The 14,856-nt window shown below is 42.3% G+C and overlaps 1 protein-coding gene across 1 annotated transcript; it reads left to right on the top strand.

Annotated features, from left to right (window-relative positions):
* The first annotated feature begins 489 nt into the window (after positions 1-489).
* On the top strand, positions 490-14,856 carry LOC126389319 (alpha-1A adrenergic receptor-like). Its single transcript, XM_050042941.1, has 2 exons — positions 490-1,829; positions 13,663-14,856. The coding sequence occupies exons 1-2, from the start codon at positions 866-868 to the stop codon at positions 14,226-14,228; spliced, it is 1,530 nt and encodes a 509-aa protein (XP_049898898.1). The 5' UTR covers positions 490-865; the 3' UTR covers positions 14,229-14,856.

The raw sequence follows: 14,856 nt of genomic DNA, 5'->3' as shown, positions 1-14,856 counted from the left end.
TACTTGAGAGGAACTCCTGCATTTGACCAAAATAGGAAACTATATTTCACAAGAAATACCTGTTGCAGCAGAGGGGGTGTGTGATTTTGTTATCCACTTTTGAATTTTATCAATTTGGCCTTTTTAACTTGACCTTTTAAGTTGCCTGCCTGAAGCTCCTGATTGATTTTCAAGGACCACACATAGACGGAAAGTGAGTAGATCTTATGTCAGTAGGGATTTACACTGAGACATTATGCTCAAGCACATTTTTTTCTCCATTACAAAGTATCCTCTAATGCCATTGAAGCATAGTGCTCCTTTTGGAAACCTAAAAAACTGACAACAAAGTTAATGTGGTTTTGGCACAAAAGCCTTTCGCTTGTAATTGTCCAGTTAAGCACCCTCCCACGGTGAGGAAAAACAGAGGCGCTTCTCCCAAAACGCGCAATTCTTTCCCGCACAGTTGCGTAAAATGGTGCAAATGTACAGTTTGTTATGCGTTTTCTGTGGAGCGCACGGTTTTTCTTGCAATGATGCGTCATGCGCGCTTCACGGGCTCGTGTTTAGGTATGTTTGGTCAGTGCATGGGAGAGCTGTGTGTGGCGCAGAGGAGGCAGGAGATGACTGCTGCCCCCCTCACTTCTCCACTGAGCCCTCAGGAGAGTGGAGGGAGAAGGATTTCATGGGGTCTGTACGGCTGCACAGTGAGCGGTTTTCTCTGATAAAACATCTCAGCGGTGATTTGGAAACGAAATTGCAAACACGCAGTCACACCATGCAGACTTAGACCATTCAGACAGGTTTTTTTTTTAATGCAAAGCTCTTTCTTGAGTTGCAGTTACAAGTGATCTGAAGCCTGCTATGGAGGACCTCTTGAGTCAAAATGAGTCTGAGCACTGACAATGTCACAAACTTGTGGAAAAATGGTTCCTCGGAACTCGGCGGGACTCCGGGCGCGTCCTACCCGGTCAACTTCACCAACAGCTCCGGGGGGAACCACACGGAGGTGGACCTCACCCGAGCCATCCCGCTCGGCTTGGTGCTGGGGGCTTTCATCGTGTTCGCAATCGCGGGCAACATCCTCGTCATCCTCTCGGTGATGTGCAACAGGCACCTGCGGACACCGACGAACTACTTCATTATCAACCTGGCCATCGCCGACCTGCTGCTGGGCACCACGGTGCTGCCGGTGTCCGCCACTCTGGAGATCTTAGACTACTGGGTGTTCGGCAGGATCTTCTGTGACATTTGGGCGGCGGTGGATGTGCTGTGCTGCACCGCGTCCATCATGAGCCTGTGCGTAATATCCATCGACCGCTACATCGGAGTGAGCCACCCGCTGCAGTACCCGTGCATCGTTACGGAGAAGCGGGCTCTGCTGGCCATGCTCGGGGTGTGGGTGCTGTCGGTGGTCATCTCCATCGGACCTTTGCTCGGGTGGAAGCAGCCGCCGTCGCCGGACGACACGGAGTGCCCCATCACCGAGGAGCCATTTTACGCGCTCTTCTCCTCCCTCGGCTCCTTCTACATCCCTCTCATCGTTATTCTGGCCATGTACTGCCGGGTGTATATAGTCGCCAAACGGACCACTAAGAACCTGGAAGCCGGTGTGATGCGCGAGAGGATGAACTCCGGTGAGCTGACACTCAGGATCCACAAGGGCTCTCAGGTGCATGAGGAGCCCGGTAGTTCAGGCACCGGCAAGGGCCGCGCGCACCAAGCGAGGAGTTCCCTCACAGTGAAACTTCTGAAATTCTCCCGGGAGAAGAAAGCGGCAAAAACTTTGGGAGTTGTGGTCGGCATGTTTACGCTTTGTTGGCTGCCCTTCTTCCTCGCCTTACCCATAGGTAGGTTCAACAGGTCGTCCATACTGTGGTCTGTTACACCGTCATAAATGAAACCCCCACCTCCTTTTCCTCACAACACACTCCCACTTTTTAAACTTTATTACATTCAATTAGCTAATGAGACTTCCAGAAAAAGGCATTTCAGCCGTCGTTTAAATGTCTGTAGCAAGTTAAACTGAGGAGTTTAAAGCTGCAGGCCTTGTAAATCATATCTATAGCTCTCACTTGGAGAGTCTCCTGGGTAGAATTTACTGCTCTGAATTGTCACCAAACCTATGAGTGGGCTTTGATTTACTTTAGCGGTCATTTTACTGCAGGAGTAAAAAAATAACATCCCCCATTTATTATTGCAGCATTCAATATAAATGGCGCAGTAGGAGTGGATCTATATTATTTCTATGACTTCACAGCCTCTGTGTGTGTAAGTAAGTTCAATTGCATCATATTTTATGTCACAGACTTTAAAATTGGACCAGCTTTCAAATGTTCCAACTCTACAATGCCAAAGCCAACACTGGCGTTGGGATCTCTAAACTCAGAGCCCGTAATATGGGATAGAACATGTTTTCAAGAGGCTGAGAAGGAATTCTTCACAGTCTTATCCAAACATTATTTGTGTTATCTTTGCATTATTCCCTGAGTCTCAGTTAATCTGCTGTGCAACAAATAGCTAGTGTGCCAAGTAAAGAGTAGGTGGCCTCCCTCTGCTCTGGTCGGTTTGTTCAGAGGCCTGTGGGGCCCGCTTGGGTTCCCTGATGCCACCGAGACTGGCAAGCATTCAACACCCCGCTGTCATGGCTGTTTAAAAACCTGCAGAGGAAATTAAACAATATATTCTGTGGTGAAATGCTCACGCTGCGGGCTGTGTTGTGGCGAGGTGGTTAAGAAAATGTCTTTATTTAGTGATGGAGTCTAAGTCTGAACTACAAGCATGGCTGCTGCATTTTAGAGGATTGTTCCCCTGATTGGCAGGGCGATGATTCCTTATGACACTGTAGATAATGGTTATATATGTTTGTGAGCATGTGTTTGTGTATCGGCGTGTGCCTGTGTGTGTACACATTTACTGTGGTCAAATGGGAATGTGTTGATGCCCCTGGCATCAGTCTGCAGCTCATCACCTCCTCACATGGACACACACACATCAGTACCTAGGGCAGGATCACTACGCAGTGTCACATAGCTGGGGTTATTTTGCCTCGAGGCGTTCTTGGTGAGATACCAAAGGCACGTAACAAAATATAATTTTCCAAAGTTCTGATTTTCAGATCTGAGAGGCTTCAGAGAGCAGATTCCAGGGAGGGAGCTGAGGTTCAGGAGGGGCCTGTTTATGTAACACTAATCAACAAACTGCCAAGAAACCCCCGGAGGGTACGTTTCTGTGTACAATCTCTGGTGTAGCATACTGATACATTGTCACAGAGCACCATGCGACCTTATTTCATGTTAATTTTTAACTGGCCTCAGAGATGCATGGAAGACAGGCATACAAAGAAGTCCACAAATCTTCTGGTGGAGAATTCCACACAATGCGTCTACTGTATATAGATTTATATATATCCGCCATGTCAAAGCAAAACACTGAAACTGCTCTCAACATTACAGGCTCGTCTGTTTGCAAAGGAGTATCTGTGGCGATATTGTTGTTCAGTTTACGTGTGTGCCCTGCTCTCTTGTGTAACTCTTGTCAGAACTTAAATATTCTAAGTGTGATAGGGCAGCAGCTCTCCACTCATGTTGCTCTGTGAGTATTCATTAGCCTCCACCCACAGTGTGGGATTTCCTGTCTCACACTTGTTATTACCCTGCTCCTTCCTCTGCATACTGTCACTGATATGTAATGTATGTGGGGGGTTTTTTGGTTGATGGTGTGTGCGTACCAGTGGCAGCGGACGGCACGTGTGTTTTGTTTGTGTGTGTGTGTGTGGAGTGCTGTAAATTGTATTAAGTTTGTTTATGTCAGCATGTTTGTGTGTGTTGTGAGTGATTGTGTCAGTGTGGCTGCAGCTTTCTGAACAATTTTAAAGCCAGAAAAGGTGAAACTGAGGCTGGATGCCGCCAGCAAGATCCACTGCAACCTCTGACCCCTGAGGTCTCAACCTGAGAACATCTGCAGCTTAAAGACACATGGGAATTCTGTTGTTCACGGCTGATCTGACCTATCTGATCCTAAATCTTGTAAACACCTTGTATTTGTTTTTGCACATAAATGGCAAGCATACAGCTACCAGTCCCAAAGTTTGAGGCAGTCCTTTTCAGGTTCTGAATTATCGTGTCTCCTTGTACGCCTTTAACTTGGAGCAAAGTAAGGTATACAGACTCCAAGATTATAAACATTACATCAAAGTTTTTTAAGTTAGTGTTGTTCCAGGCAAGCTTCCTTGGACAAAAAGCAGCCCAAAATTTCACACACACTCACTGAGAGCTGTCTAACGTAGCCTGTTTGTCAGTAAGGGTGACATATCTAAACTTAAAGTTATTTCAGAACATTCTTGTATCACATTATGAAAAAAAACACACTGTAACATTTAATTGCACTGCAATAATCACAGTGCAGGAATTGACCATAAAAGGCTGTTTGAGGAGCCAGACACAATGAAAGCAGTCAGAGTTGTACTAAAATGCTTATAAAACCTTCTATATGATTGGAGCAGGTTTTTAAAACATCTCTTTATTGAATTTTCAAAATATTCAGGTACACAAAAAACAAAATCACCACATGATATACACAATATACAACCCTGATTGAGCAGTCTTATCTTTAAAGGGGCTCTGTGTGTAATTCAGAGTGAATGAGTTGTCTGCACACATTTCTCAACGTGGGGGTGGCTGAGCCGACAGCTCGCAGCTAATGTTGCTAACTTCCTAAACAGTGCTGACAGAGTTAACAGTGTTAACCAGCAGGGAACCAGAGGGTGGGTACTACGCTTCTGTAATGGCCCCGTCCTGATATCAGCAGTGACTGCCGCGTGAGTGCAGTGCAAAGCAGCAGTGATGAACTAGCCAGTGGGATACACACATGCACACACAGTCGGACAGGCTACAACAACAAACCACAGAGAAGCTCGGAAATCAAAACCCACAGATCCTCTGCGCAGGACGCCATTGCTTTGCTATTTCTTTACATAGCAAATAGTGGTTTATTGCTGTATACAGAGCCTTTAAAAACAATCTGTGTCACCTTTCAAATTGCACCTGTCCCACCAGCAGGTCTTTATCACAACTAATCTATTGAGCAGCTAAACATTTTTCAGACACAATTCTAGTCCAGATAGAAACGTTTCCACACATTAAGTGTATTTACTGCAGACTGACAGGGAAATGTATGCGATAATTATTCACAACATAAATACATTCACTAAAGAGCAGTCATAAAAAATGATACTTTGACTTTTATGAGTAACAAGCAAAACCGAAAAACACACACAATAAATTAATGGATTCCTAAAACATAGATTAGCTTTAAAATACTCACTACAAGCACAACATTGCCTCAAAGAAACAGCAGAAAAGTCAGTAAATGAAATCAGGCTCATCTTGACACACTGAAGGAGTAGCCTCAAATTGTTGGAGGCTACTGTACATCTGCACACAGAGCTGAAAACAAATGTGCAGTATAGGAAGATGTATGTATAAATAAAACATAGGCCTACAGCTGGGGCTGCAACTAACTGTGTTTGTTATTTATCACCCTGCCAGGTGTTTTCTCGAACGGATTAATGGTTTGGTGTATAAAATGTCAGAAAGTAGCAAAAAAAATGCCTAAGGTGATGTTTTGTTTGTTTGTTTGGTGTAGGACAAGTAAAAGTGAGAAATCCTTACATTTTTAGGCTGAAACCAGTATTGTCACACAGTTTGGCTTGAAAAAATGAAATCAATTGACAATTAATTAGTTACTAAAACTACTGCCAGCTAATTTCCTGTTCATCAATTTATGGATTTACTGACTAAATACAGGTAAACAGTGATAGGTAGAGTAAACAAAAACACTACTTAAATAAAAGTATTGTTACTTTTTAATGGTATTGACTGAAGTAGAGAAGTACTCATAAAAATAATCAACTTAAATAAGGGTAAAAACGATCCTGTAAGTGGTTAGTAGCTTCATTAGATGCAGTTTATTTCATCAGTGTATTACATTCACACAGGTCCTCAACAGATGATAACAAATGTGAAATGCACGGAAATTCATCTAAGTGCCATATCCCCCATACCGAGGGGGAGTTATGGAGCAGCGAGGGATCTTATCTCTTATCTTATCTTGTATCTCATAGACTATAGTGACACATCATAGACAGCCTGTCACACAAAGCAGTCACATCCCAAACTACCCAATAACTTCGAGCCTTAATGAAACTGAGATGGATGAGTTATATAACCCCCCCCCCCCACACACACACACACACAGTTGTCCTGAATGTTGAAATTAGCTATAGAGACCAAAACCGTTTTTTGCACCAGGCTGTAAACATGTTTATTTCAGCTGTTTTAATATGGCGGTCTATGGGGATCGTCTCCCCTCTGGAGCCAGCCTCAAGTGGCTGTTTGAGGAACTGCAGTTTTTGGCTAATTTTTCAGCCCTGGACGTTGCCGCTTGTTCAAAACACCTCTGCTCCATCTGCGGTGCTTTGATGGGCTAGTCGTATCTCTCGCTGTTGGACAGTCGTTGTCATGCATGTGAGCTTAGCTTAATATAAAAATTTATTAGACATATCTTAGAAGGTATCGGTAAAAAAAAGCAAGAAGTGTGTAGCAGAGTATGGGACATATATTTCATTGTAAATGTACTTGTGTAAGAGAAAAAAAAATTCTGCAAAACAAGTAGGCTACTCTTAAGCCTCGTTTCCACTTTCATATGTGTACGGAGACGAGTGCCTGTGAAACTCCTTCTCTCGTAATATTTAGGTCTGGAGTTTGCCTCGACTGTGTTAAAAAGATACTGAACTTTTGCAGTGGATTTCAGAGAGACCGTATGACAGCGTGCTAGCTTAGCTAACAGGCTGCTAACTGGCTAACAGGTTATTTACTTCAAACCAGTTGCCTGTGTTGATTGTTAAGTGAGTTTGTCTTATTAAAAATAACGTGTTTATCTAGTTTTAACACATTATGAATCTGAGTAATGTTATTCTGCTAAAATATGGTTATACATTACACACAGTCAGATTGTCATGATGACTCATTCAGCTGTTCATACTTCTTTTTGATACTTTTTAATACTTCACAAAACATGCCACGTACCTGGCAGGTTCTGTTTTTGTCGCAGTAATGTTTCAAGCGCATTTTCCAAACTACTGGATGGCGGAAAAACACTGACAAAATTAACCTCCTCCCATGGCTACAGGTAGTTTCTATCAGGTTTCTGTCCATCCGTAAAGAAATGCACTTCCTTGCGTTGGACACTGAAGGTATCATCCATATATTTACGAATCTATAGACACCAGTCATATAAGTGGCAATGAGGCGTTAGTGCTCATTTATGCTCAACTTTAGATATGGAGACAGACAGACGCTTCTGTCCGTACTCTGCATTCATTGTGTCCATATTTGTGCAGGTTCTTTGAGAGCTTACGGATACGGATGAAACCGAGCCATACCATCAGAGATCTTGGAGGCAGTGTATCAAATTTCAAGCGAGATATGACCTCAGGAGACATCGAAGAAATTTAAATAATGGCCGAACAGAACAAATAGGCAATATAGTCAAAAGAATCCTCCATCCATATATTGTGATGTACATAATGGCTGCACAAACCACCACTGCGTACCACGCTGCGACCATTTAAAGGTCCAGTATCGCAGCCTCCTCCACCTAAGCTCCGTTTGCTGTTGTCTGAAACTTTGACTCTGCCCTCTAGTGCCATCTATTGGCTGTATCTATGCCAGCATAACGGACGCATGGAAGTCTGAAGGCAGGAATGTTTCTGTTTGAAAAGGACGCATCTATTTTTGTACGTAAAGGCAGTATCAATGTACAGTTATTGTAAAATGTATTATTAAAGATATTACTCAAGTAAATGTAACAGAAGAAATGTGATGTGTTTCTAGCTACACTTCAAGTAAACAAAGACAACAAAACAACATCTACAAAGAATTCTTAAGAGCATTAAAGCACTGAAAAGTAAGTGTAAAATAAAGTATTTTTACTTTAAATTATGAAGATTCAGAGGAGGGACTTGTCTAGATTTAAATGTTTGAGTGAGTCATTCTCTTGTTCTCCTCTTCCAACTTAGCCCGAAAAAAAATCTCAGTCCTCAGCAGATATGTGTCTTATTTCATTGCACACATTGTCCCACGGCTCTTTAACACCCAGCGCCGGCACTAATGTCCTGTGAAGGCATCGCATTTAGCAACCGGTGCAAGCAGTGTGCCCATGTGTGAGAGAAACCAACACTTTGAGGTGTTAACCAATTGTTTCCATGTAAAAGTATTTTGGGAAGAGATACTGTGCATGTGTGCATCTCAACATGCGTGTATGTTTTTGTTCCGTGAGCTGGCCGACCCCTGCGCTCGGGGCTAATTGAAATGGTTTTTGAAAGGGGAAAGTAATGGGAGTGCTGAGTGTTAAAGCAATGGAGAAGAAAGGAGGTGGCAGATCTGAACTGAAGGGGCCACAGGGCAGCGGGGGTGAAAGTGCGGGTCCCTGGGATGTCAACCCAATTTTCCAAAAATAGCTTCATGCTATGGTTTCATTGAAAGCAATCTGCGAGGGCAATAACTTCTGTCTTTTTAGATTAAGAGATATTAATCATATTCATGGGTGTGTTATGAAACAGGATGCGTGAGTCTTTGAAGAGCAGATTGTGTGTGTGTGTGTGTGTGTGTGTGTGTGTGTGTGTCTGTATGTCTGTGTGTCTGTGTGTCTGTGTGTGTGTGCATGCGCTCTACATGGGGCGGAATCGGCATCACCTCGTCCAATTAGTGAGAATAACAGGATGCCTTGTTTTGTTAAGATGTTCCTGTGTTTCACAGTGAGATGTGTGTGTGTGTGTGTGTGTGTGTGCGTGTGCTTGTCCTCAGGAAGGAGGTGCTAAGATTTCTCTTAACAGAAGGGCCGAGACCACGAACAAGAACCCTCCCACGTTTATCTCTATACCATTGTCTCGCATCTTCTGCTGTTCGTACATTACATATTATTTATTTATACTTCCTTTCAACATAAACACTCTTCAAGGGACAGAAATGGACCACATTCACACAAAACTTAAACACATTAACATGTACCACATCTGGCCACAGGAAGGCAGGATGTCAGCCAGATTTATTTCTGTGTTTCCTTCAATTTTACTCGGCACTTGTGTAGAATAGAGGCACAGACACATGCTGGCAGAGTCCCACCTTTTGCTTTCTGCAGGGGTGTTTAGAGGGCCCTTCCTGGGAGGCAGGCAGAGCAACACAGCTGTGTTTGCCTGTACAGTGTTTATTATTAACGAGGACAAGAGATAATGAGCAATCAAGACAAATAAACTGTTAATAATAAATAAAAACAATAAGAGAATATGGTATGTGCAAATTAGCAAATTTTGTCCTCTTCTTGTTTTTTGTACTGCGCCCTGGATGGCTTTTGCCTTTTTCATTTTCTCATAATGCTCTCCACTCACACTCCTCTCCACCATTTCCCTTGTGTTCGATTATGGTTTGAATGTCAACATTTTTCTAACTGCGTACCCTTCTTCCCCATACGCTATTTTTTTTCTTAAGTGTCTCAACTACTGACTAAACCAAGAGAGCCGCTTACCAATTTCAACGCAAACATACATGTTTATCATTCTGTATGTCAAATAAAGAAATAGATAGGTTAATTTGTCCCAGCATGGAATGAAGCTAAAAAAATTATTCAATTAATCCACTGGTTCCCAACCTGAGGGTCCCGACCCCCACTGGAGGTCCCCAAAGCTTCACGGGGGGCCACAAGGCCTTCTTAATTTAAAGGGGTGTGAGAAAACTTATTAGAAAATTAACCATAGGCCTATATCTCAGCATTTTATTCATTTCTGTGAAGAAAACTAAATGATTTTTTTTTAAAACATTAGATTATTAATCAAGATATAAACTTACAAAACATCTCACAGAATAGGGACACATGAAGACGTGAACACAAGCTACAATCACAGAGCCTTGACTCTGCAAAACAGCCTCGTCCTGCATTAGAAAAGTACGCGTAGAGCTCACAGACAATGACCAAGCGTCATGGAGAAGACACAGAATTTGTGGGAGAAGAAGCCTAGTAAGTGTGTATGATTGCTGAAATTTAAAATAATATGAATACATCAAAAATTTCCTAAAAGTTTCAAGAAAACTCATGTCTAATTAAATACTTACTGCAGCTATTGTGTTCATTATTTGTGTTAATTGTACAGTTTACCAGTTATTATGTACTGTTGTTACTGTTATGCATTAAATGCCATATAAATATATCCATAAAACACTTACTCAAGGGTTGGCAGTTTACGCAATGACAGAAAATGGGGCCCTTAAAGAAAAAGGCTGGGAACCACTGAGTTAATCAACTAAATTTGGCACTCAAGAGCATTACCATTACAGCTATGTTTACTATATACTCATTTACAATCGTTTTGTTGAAAAAATTAGTTATTAATCGGTCAACCAATGTGCTGTATAATAACCTTAATTCACTGCTCAAGATCAATATCATTATCGTCATTTTGTCATCATATTTGGAAATGCTCGGCTGTCATCTGCCAAAGCAGAAGAACAGAGAGGTTATCAACTACTATCAAAGACAGACTGAGAGACAGACGGGAAGACCAGTTTTTAATTCCTTTTCCTCTGTATCCCAATCACAGGCATAACTCACAGGGTTATGTAATCACATTTAAGTGGCCGTCCCAAAGCGAAAATAGCATGTGAAAATACCAGCCACTGAGAAGAGACCCATTCATCTAAAGAACAGGAGGCCAACACACATTCAGACAGCCGGCTCTAGTTTCATCTCACAGTCTGGCAACCGGACACACACACACACACACACACACACACACACACACACACACACACACACACACACACAGATTGTTATGCTGTCATTCAGGAGCCACTAAATCAAAGTTGGAAGTGACATTTCCTCATATTGTAACACCAACTATTTTTGTCGAGGTAGAAAATTGACTGAAGCATTGTAAGTGTGTGTGTGTGTGTGTGTGTGTGTGTGTGTGTATTTTCTATGGATCTTAAATGGAAAAAAATTCTGTGATGTCAACTCTGCATAGTTGCAGGTTTTTGATTATTTCCACCTCCAAAAGTGGACACAACTCCCCTCAGGCTGTTATCATTACTCGCGACCAATAACACATTTCACCCACTGGCTGCTTATTACATGATGCATTTTAAAACGCTTGCGATAATTGTTAAAGTTGTTGATGTGATGTTCATGAAGAAGCAAGCTGGGGTGTCAATGTCTGCCTATAATATCTTACCAGAGGTAATTTCACACTTGAAAGCCTGAGATTATAGTGCATCCTCAGTCTCTCCAGGAATGTGATATTAATTCAAGAATGTGGGCTGGTGTAAAGAAACAGTTTTACTCGTATCTTCCCACACACACGAACACAAAGTTTTCTTTCTTTCGCACTAATCTTACACTTGCTGTGTTTTTATCTGCAGGCTTTCCCCTCTCACCTCATTAGCTTGTAAGATATTCTTCCTGTGTTTGAGCAGGAGGAGAAAAAGGCACCACAAGGGGAGATTAATGCAGTTTAACACATGCCAAACTCAACTCATTAGCATCCATGACAAACCTGCCTCTTTTGTAGTGTTGCCGTTTCCATCATCATTATTGCCTGATTGAGTTTTACTGACAACATATGCAAACATATGCACCCACAACTTTTGCAATAACAGCATACAAATATTTTGCACCGACAACAGGTGCAGGTGCAAGAAAAAAAAGTTTTCTGTGATAGGGAGACCCCTGCAAACCATCAGAGAAAAGGTGCCATTTCTTTACAGCTGTCTACCCTTTGCTTGGAGGAAATCATGTCTTGCACAGTGTATTTATCTAAAAGGGGAATCCAGGGTCATCCCACTCTCAACCCCTGTATTCTTATCTCCAGATGAACTGTGGAAAAACGGCTGAATCTGTTTTTCAAAAGGGAGCACTTCATCTGCTTCTGTAGGCCTTCTTATATACAAGGTCTTTCTTTGATGAAAAATAACGTGGAATTGGATGGTGTCTTCTGTGATTCACATCCTCTCTGCAGGCAGTCTGACTGTAAAGCCTTATGTATTCCTAATTAATGCTGCCACCTACTGGGTAAAATATAAGCTGCATGACTCATAGTCAATTTTCCATGATCAGGGATGCACTGATCCAGCACTACCATGATTAACTAAATCGAATATCGGCCGTTATGTAATCGATCTGGATTTAATTTTCTTCATTAGTGTCCTATAAAAATTCAGTGTTTCGATTATCAGTTACATTCATTCTGTCACAACAGGCTGGCAACTCTTTTTTTTTTTTTTTTGCAATTCTTGGCCTCGTTACTTTACATGGAAATTATTCCTACAACTTTTAAGACGTACAAATGTTAAAATTGAGATAAGGATAGCACTGGTTTTGCATCATCACTCAGGTATTGGTATTAGGAGAAAAAATGTTGGATCTGTGCTTCCCTAATTATGAGTTATTTTCCCCTTTTAGTAGCTTTTAAATTGGAAAAAACAGTGAAATATTCAGACACGACACTATTCATGTTTCTCTATGGCTGCACCATTCCATCAAATATAAATATGTCCTGTGTGTCATTTTATACAAATTTCCCCCAGATTTTGCCCAACACATTTGGTATCTCTGAAGATGTGTTAGTAATGACAGATCTACCAGCAGGTCAGTGGTTAATTTCTACAAACAGATCCTGCATTTGTATGCAGAATCTGTCGGGATCAGGACAAGACGTTGGTATCACAAATGTTCTGGTTTCCATCCGTAGTTTGGTTGTAGTCTGAGCAGAATTGACCAATCACGTTTGAACACAGCAGGTAAACAATCCATGAAATGCAATCTCAGACCCTACTGGCTATCATCTGACAACGATTAAGCTTTATGTCAGGTTTTATTTCACATCTGCAGTCATATGTAGATATCTGTTTATAGAAATTAGCCAAAATGCCCTGTCCACATGAGAGGACATTTTGACTCAGATATCCGCTGGCTACACTGGATCAGCCCAAAATATTAGCCCCAAGAGGCTTTATCATCGTCAGACGATAGCTGATGGGTGCCAAGACTGATTAGTGTTTAATCAGTGACAAGTCTGACATTGTGGTGTATATAATCAGTTTCCCTACAGAGAGTTAGTTCAGAAGATCAATGTGACTCCTGTGTCTGTGAGCTTATCATAGACTGAGAGCAGGGGAAGGCAATTCTGGAGTCTCAGCTGGTTGCCTGGCAACCCCAAGAAACAGCTACAGCACATTACATCTCCTAAAACCATTTTTTCATTCTTATATTTCTTTGTGCAAATGAAACAAACAAGACTGACTGTGTTAGCGTAAGGGAGGCTGGTGGGTGTATTTATTAACTTAAGATAGAGCTAGGTTAGCTGGTTAGCTCTCCTACTTCTAATCTTTATGCTAAGCTAAGCTAAACGCCTCCTGGCTTCACTTCATACTCAACACATATGAATGAGTGTGGAATTGATTGTCTCATCTGTTGATAAAAAATAAAAATACGAGCAAGCATGTTTCCCTAAATGTTGCAGTATTCCTGTTAAGATCCAAAACACATGGACTAAAATCTTAAGTGTTTCTGTACAAAGCCATTGGCAACTAATACCAGCATTTCCATTTTCTCTTTCTGTTCTACTGTGTCCAGGGTCTTTTAATGTGAACTTGCGTCCACCTGATGTCCTCTTCAAAGTGATCTTCTGGCTGGGCTACTTCAACAGCTGCCTGAACCCCATCATCTACCCCTGCTACAACCGAGAGTTCAAGCTGGCCTTCATCCGCATTCTACGATGCCAGTGGTCCCAGCGCAAACGTCCCGGCTGGAGGGCCTACAATTACCGCTCCTCCAACTTCAGCTCCTCCGGACACTCACGCAAAAGCTCAACGGATCACAACTCCAGCTGCTTGAATGGCAGCCAGCGCACTCTGCCCTCCTCAGCCAGTCCGAGCCCAAGCTACCTGAGCCAGGGTCTCCCACCTTGTCCTGAAGGGGAAACATTATACATCTGGGGGGCCAGCACCCCAACTCCCTCCACACCCAATCTGCTGCCTGGCAGCCCTGCAGACTGCCAGGTGGGAGCTCTAAGAGGGGAAGGAAGAGGAGGGAAACCAGCTGAGGAGACTACTGGTGGCATTTTCTCTTTCTCCTTTGGGAAGAATAAAGACAAGGGAGGGATCAACAAGGACAGCACGGTGCCTGATGACAAGGTGTGACCGCTGAGTCTCACTGAGATGTGACACGTTCATTCCTTACAGGGATTTAAGTCACAAACAGAGCGTGGATGTAGGATTTCACAGGTTTGCTGCATTCACTGTACATGGTCCCATGATCATTCATCAGTCAGTGCATTGTCGTTGTCATTAGTGGTCAGTGAAGGTAACTGAGTATTGACTATGCTGCTGTATCAGAGGTATTTTGTCCTATGTTACTGTATCTGTGATTGACATAGAAGGGGAATTTCCTTTAATGGACAGTTAGGGGTTCAAGACAGTTCATCAAAATCACTGTTCCCTGCCCTCTCTGGGACCAGAAAGACACCACTGCATGCATCCTGATCAAACATTAAAATACATTGGAGGGGAAAGGACACATTTTCAGAAACCCAACACAGCCTTCCATTCAGTCCATGTCTGCCCTGTAAAAAGACTCGTGTAAAATGTGTGATAAGACAAATGATCACCTTGCTGTTGCAGTCACTTGATATCTTCATGGTATGTTGTGGAAATAAAGTATAACCTGGTTTATCTGCTGTGCGCACAATCATCGGATATCATCTTGTTTGTATGTTTGATGTTCAAAAAGTTCTGAATATCAGTATTAGAAATGTGATCGATACAAGAA

This window comes from Epinephelus moara, chromosome 4, assembly GCF_006386435.1.
Source record: "Epinephelus moara isolate mb chromosome 4, YSFRI_EMoa_1.0, whole genome shotgun sequence".
Lineage (NCBI taxonomy): Eukaryota > Metazoa > Chordata > Actinopteri > Perciformes > Serranidae > Epinephelus > Epinephelus moara.
This window is presented reverse-complemented; position numbering and strand designations above follow the sequence as displayed.

Coding starts and splice junctions, on each gene's coding strand:
- LOC126389319 (XM_050042941.1), top strand. CDS start 866: ATGAGTCTGAGCACTGACAATGTCACAAACTTGTGGAAAAATGGTTCC. Junction 1,830..13,662: donor CTTCCTCGCCTTACCCATAG/GTAGGTTCAACA, acceptor TACTGTGTCCAG/GGTCTTTTAATGTGAACTTG.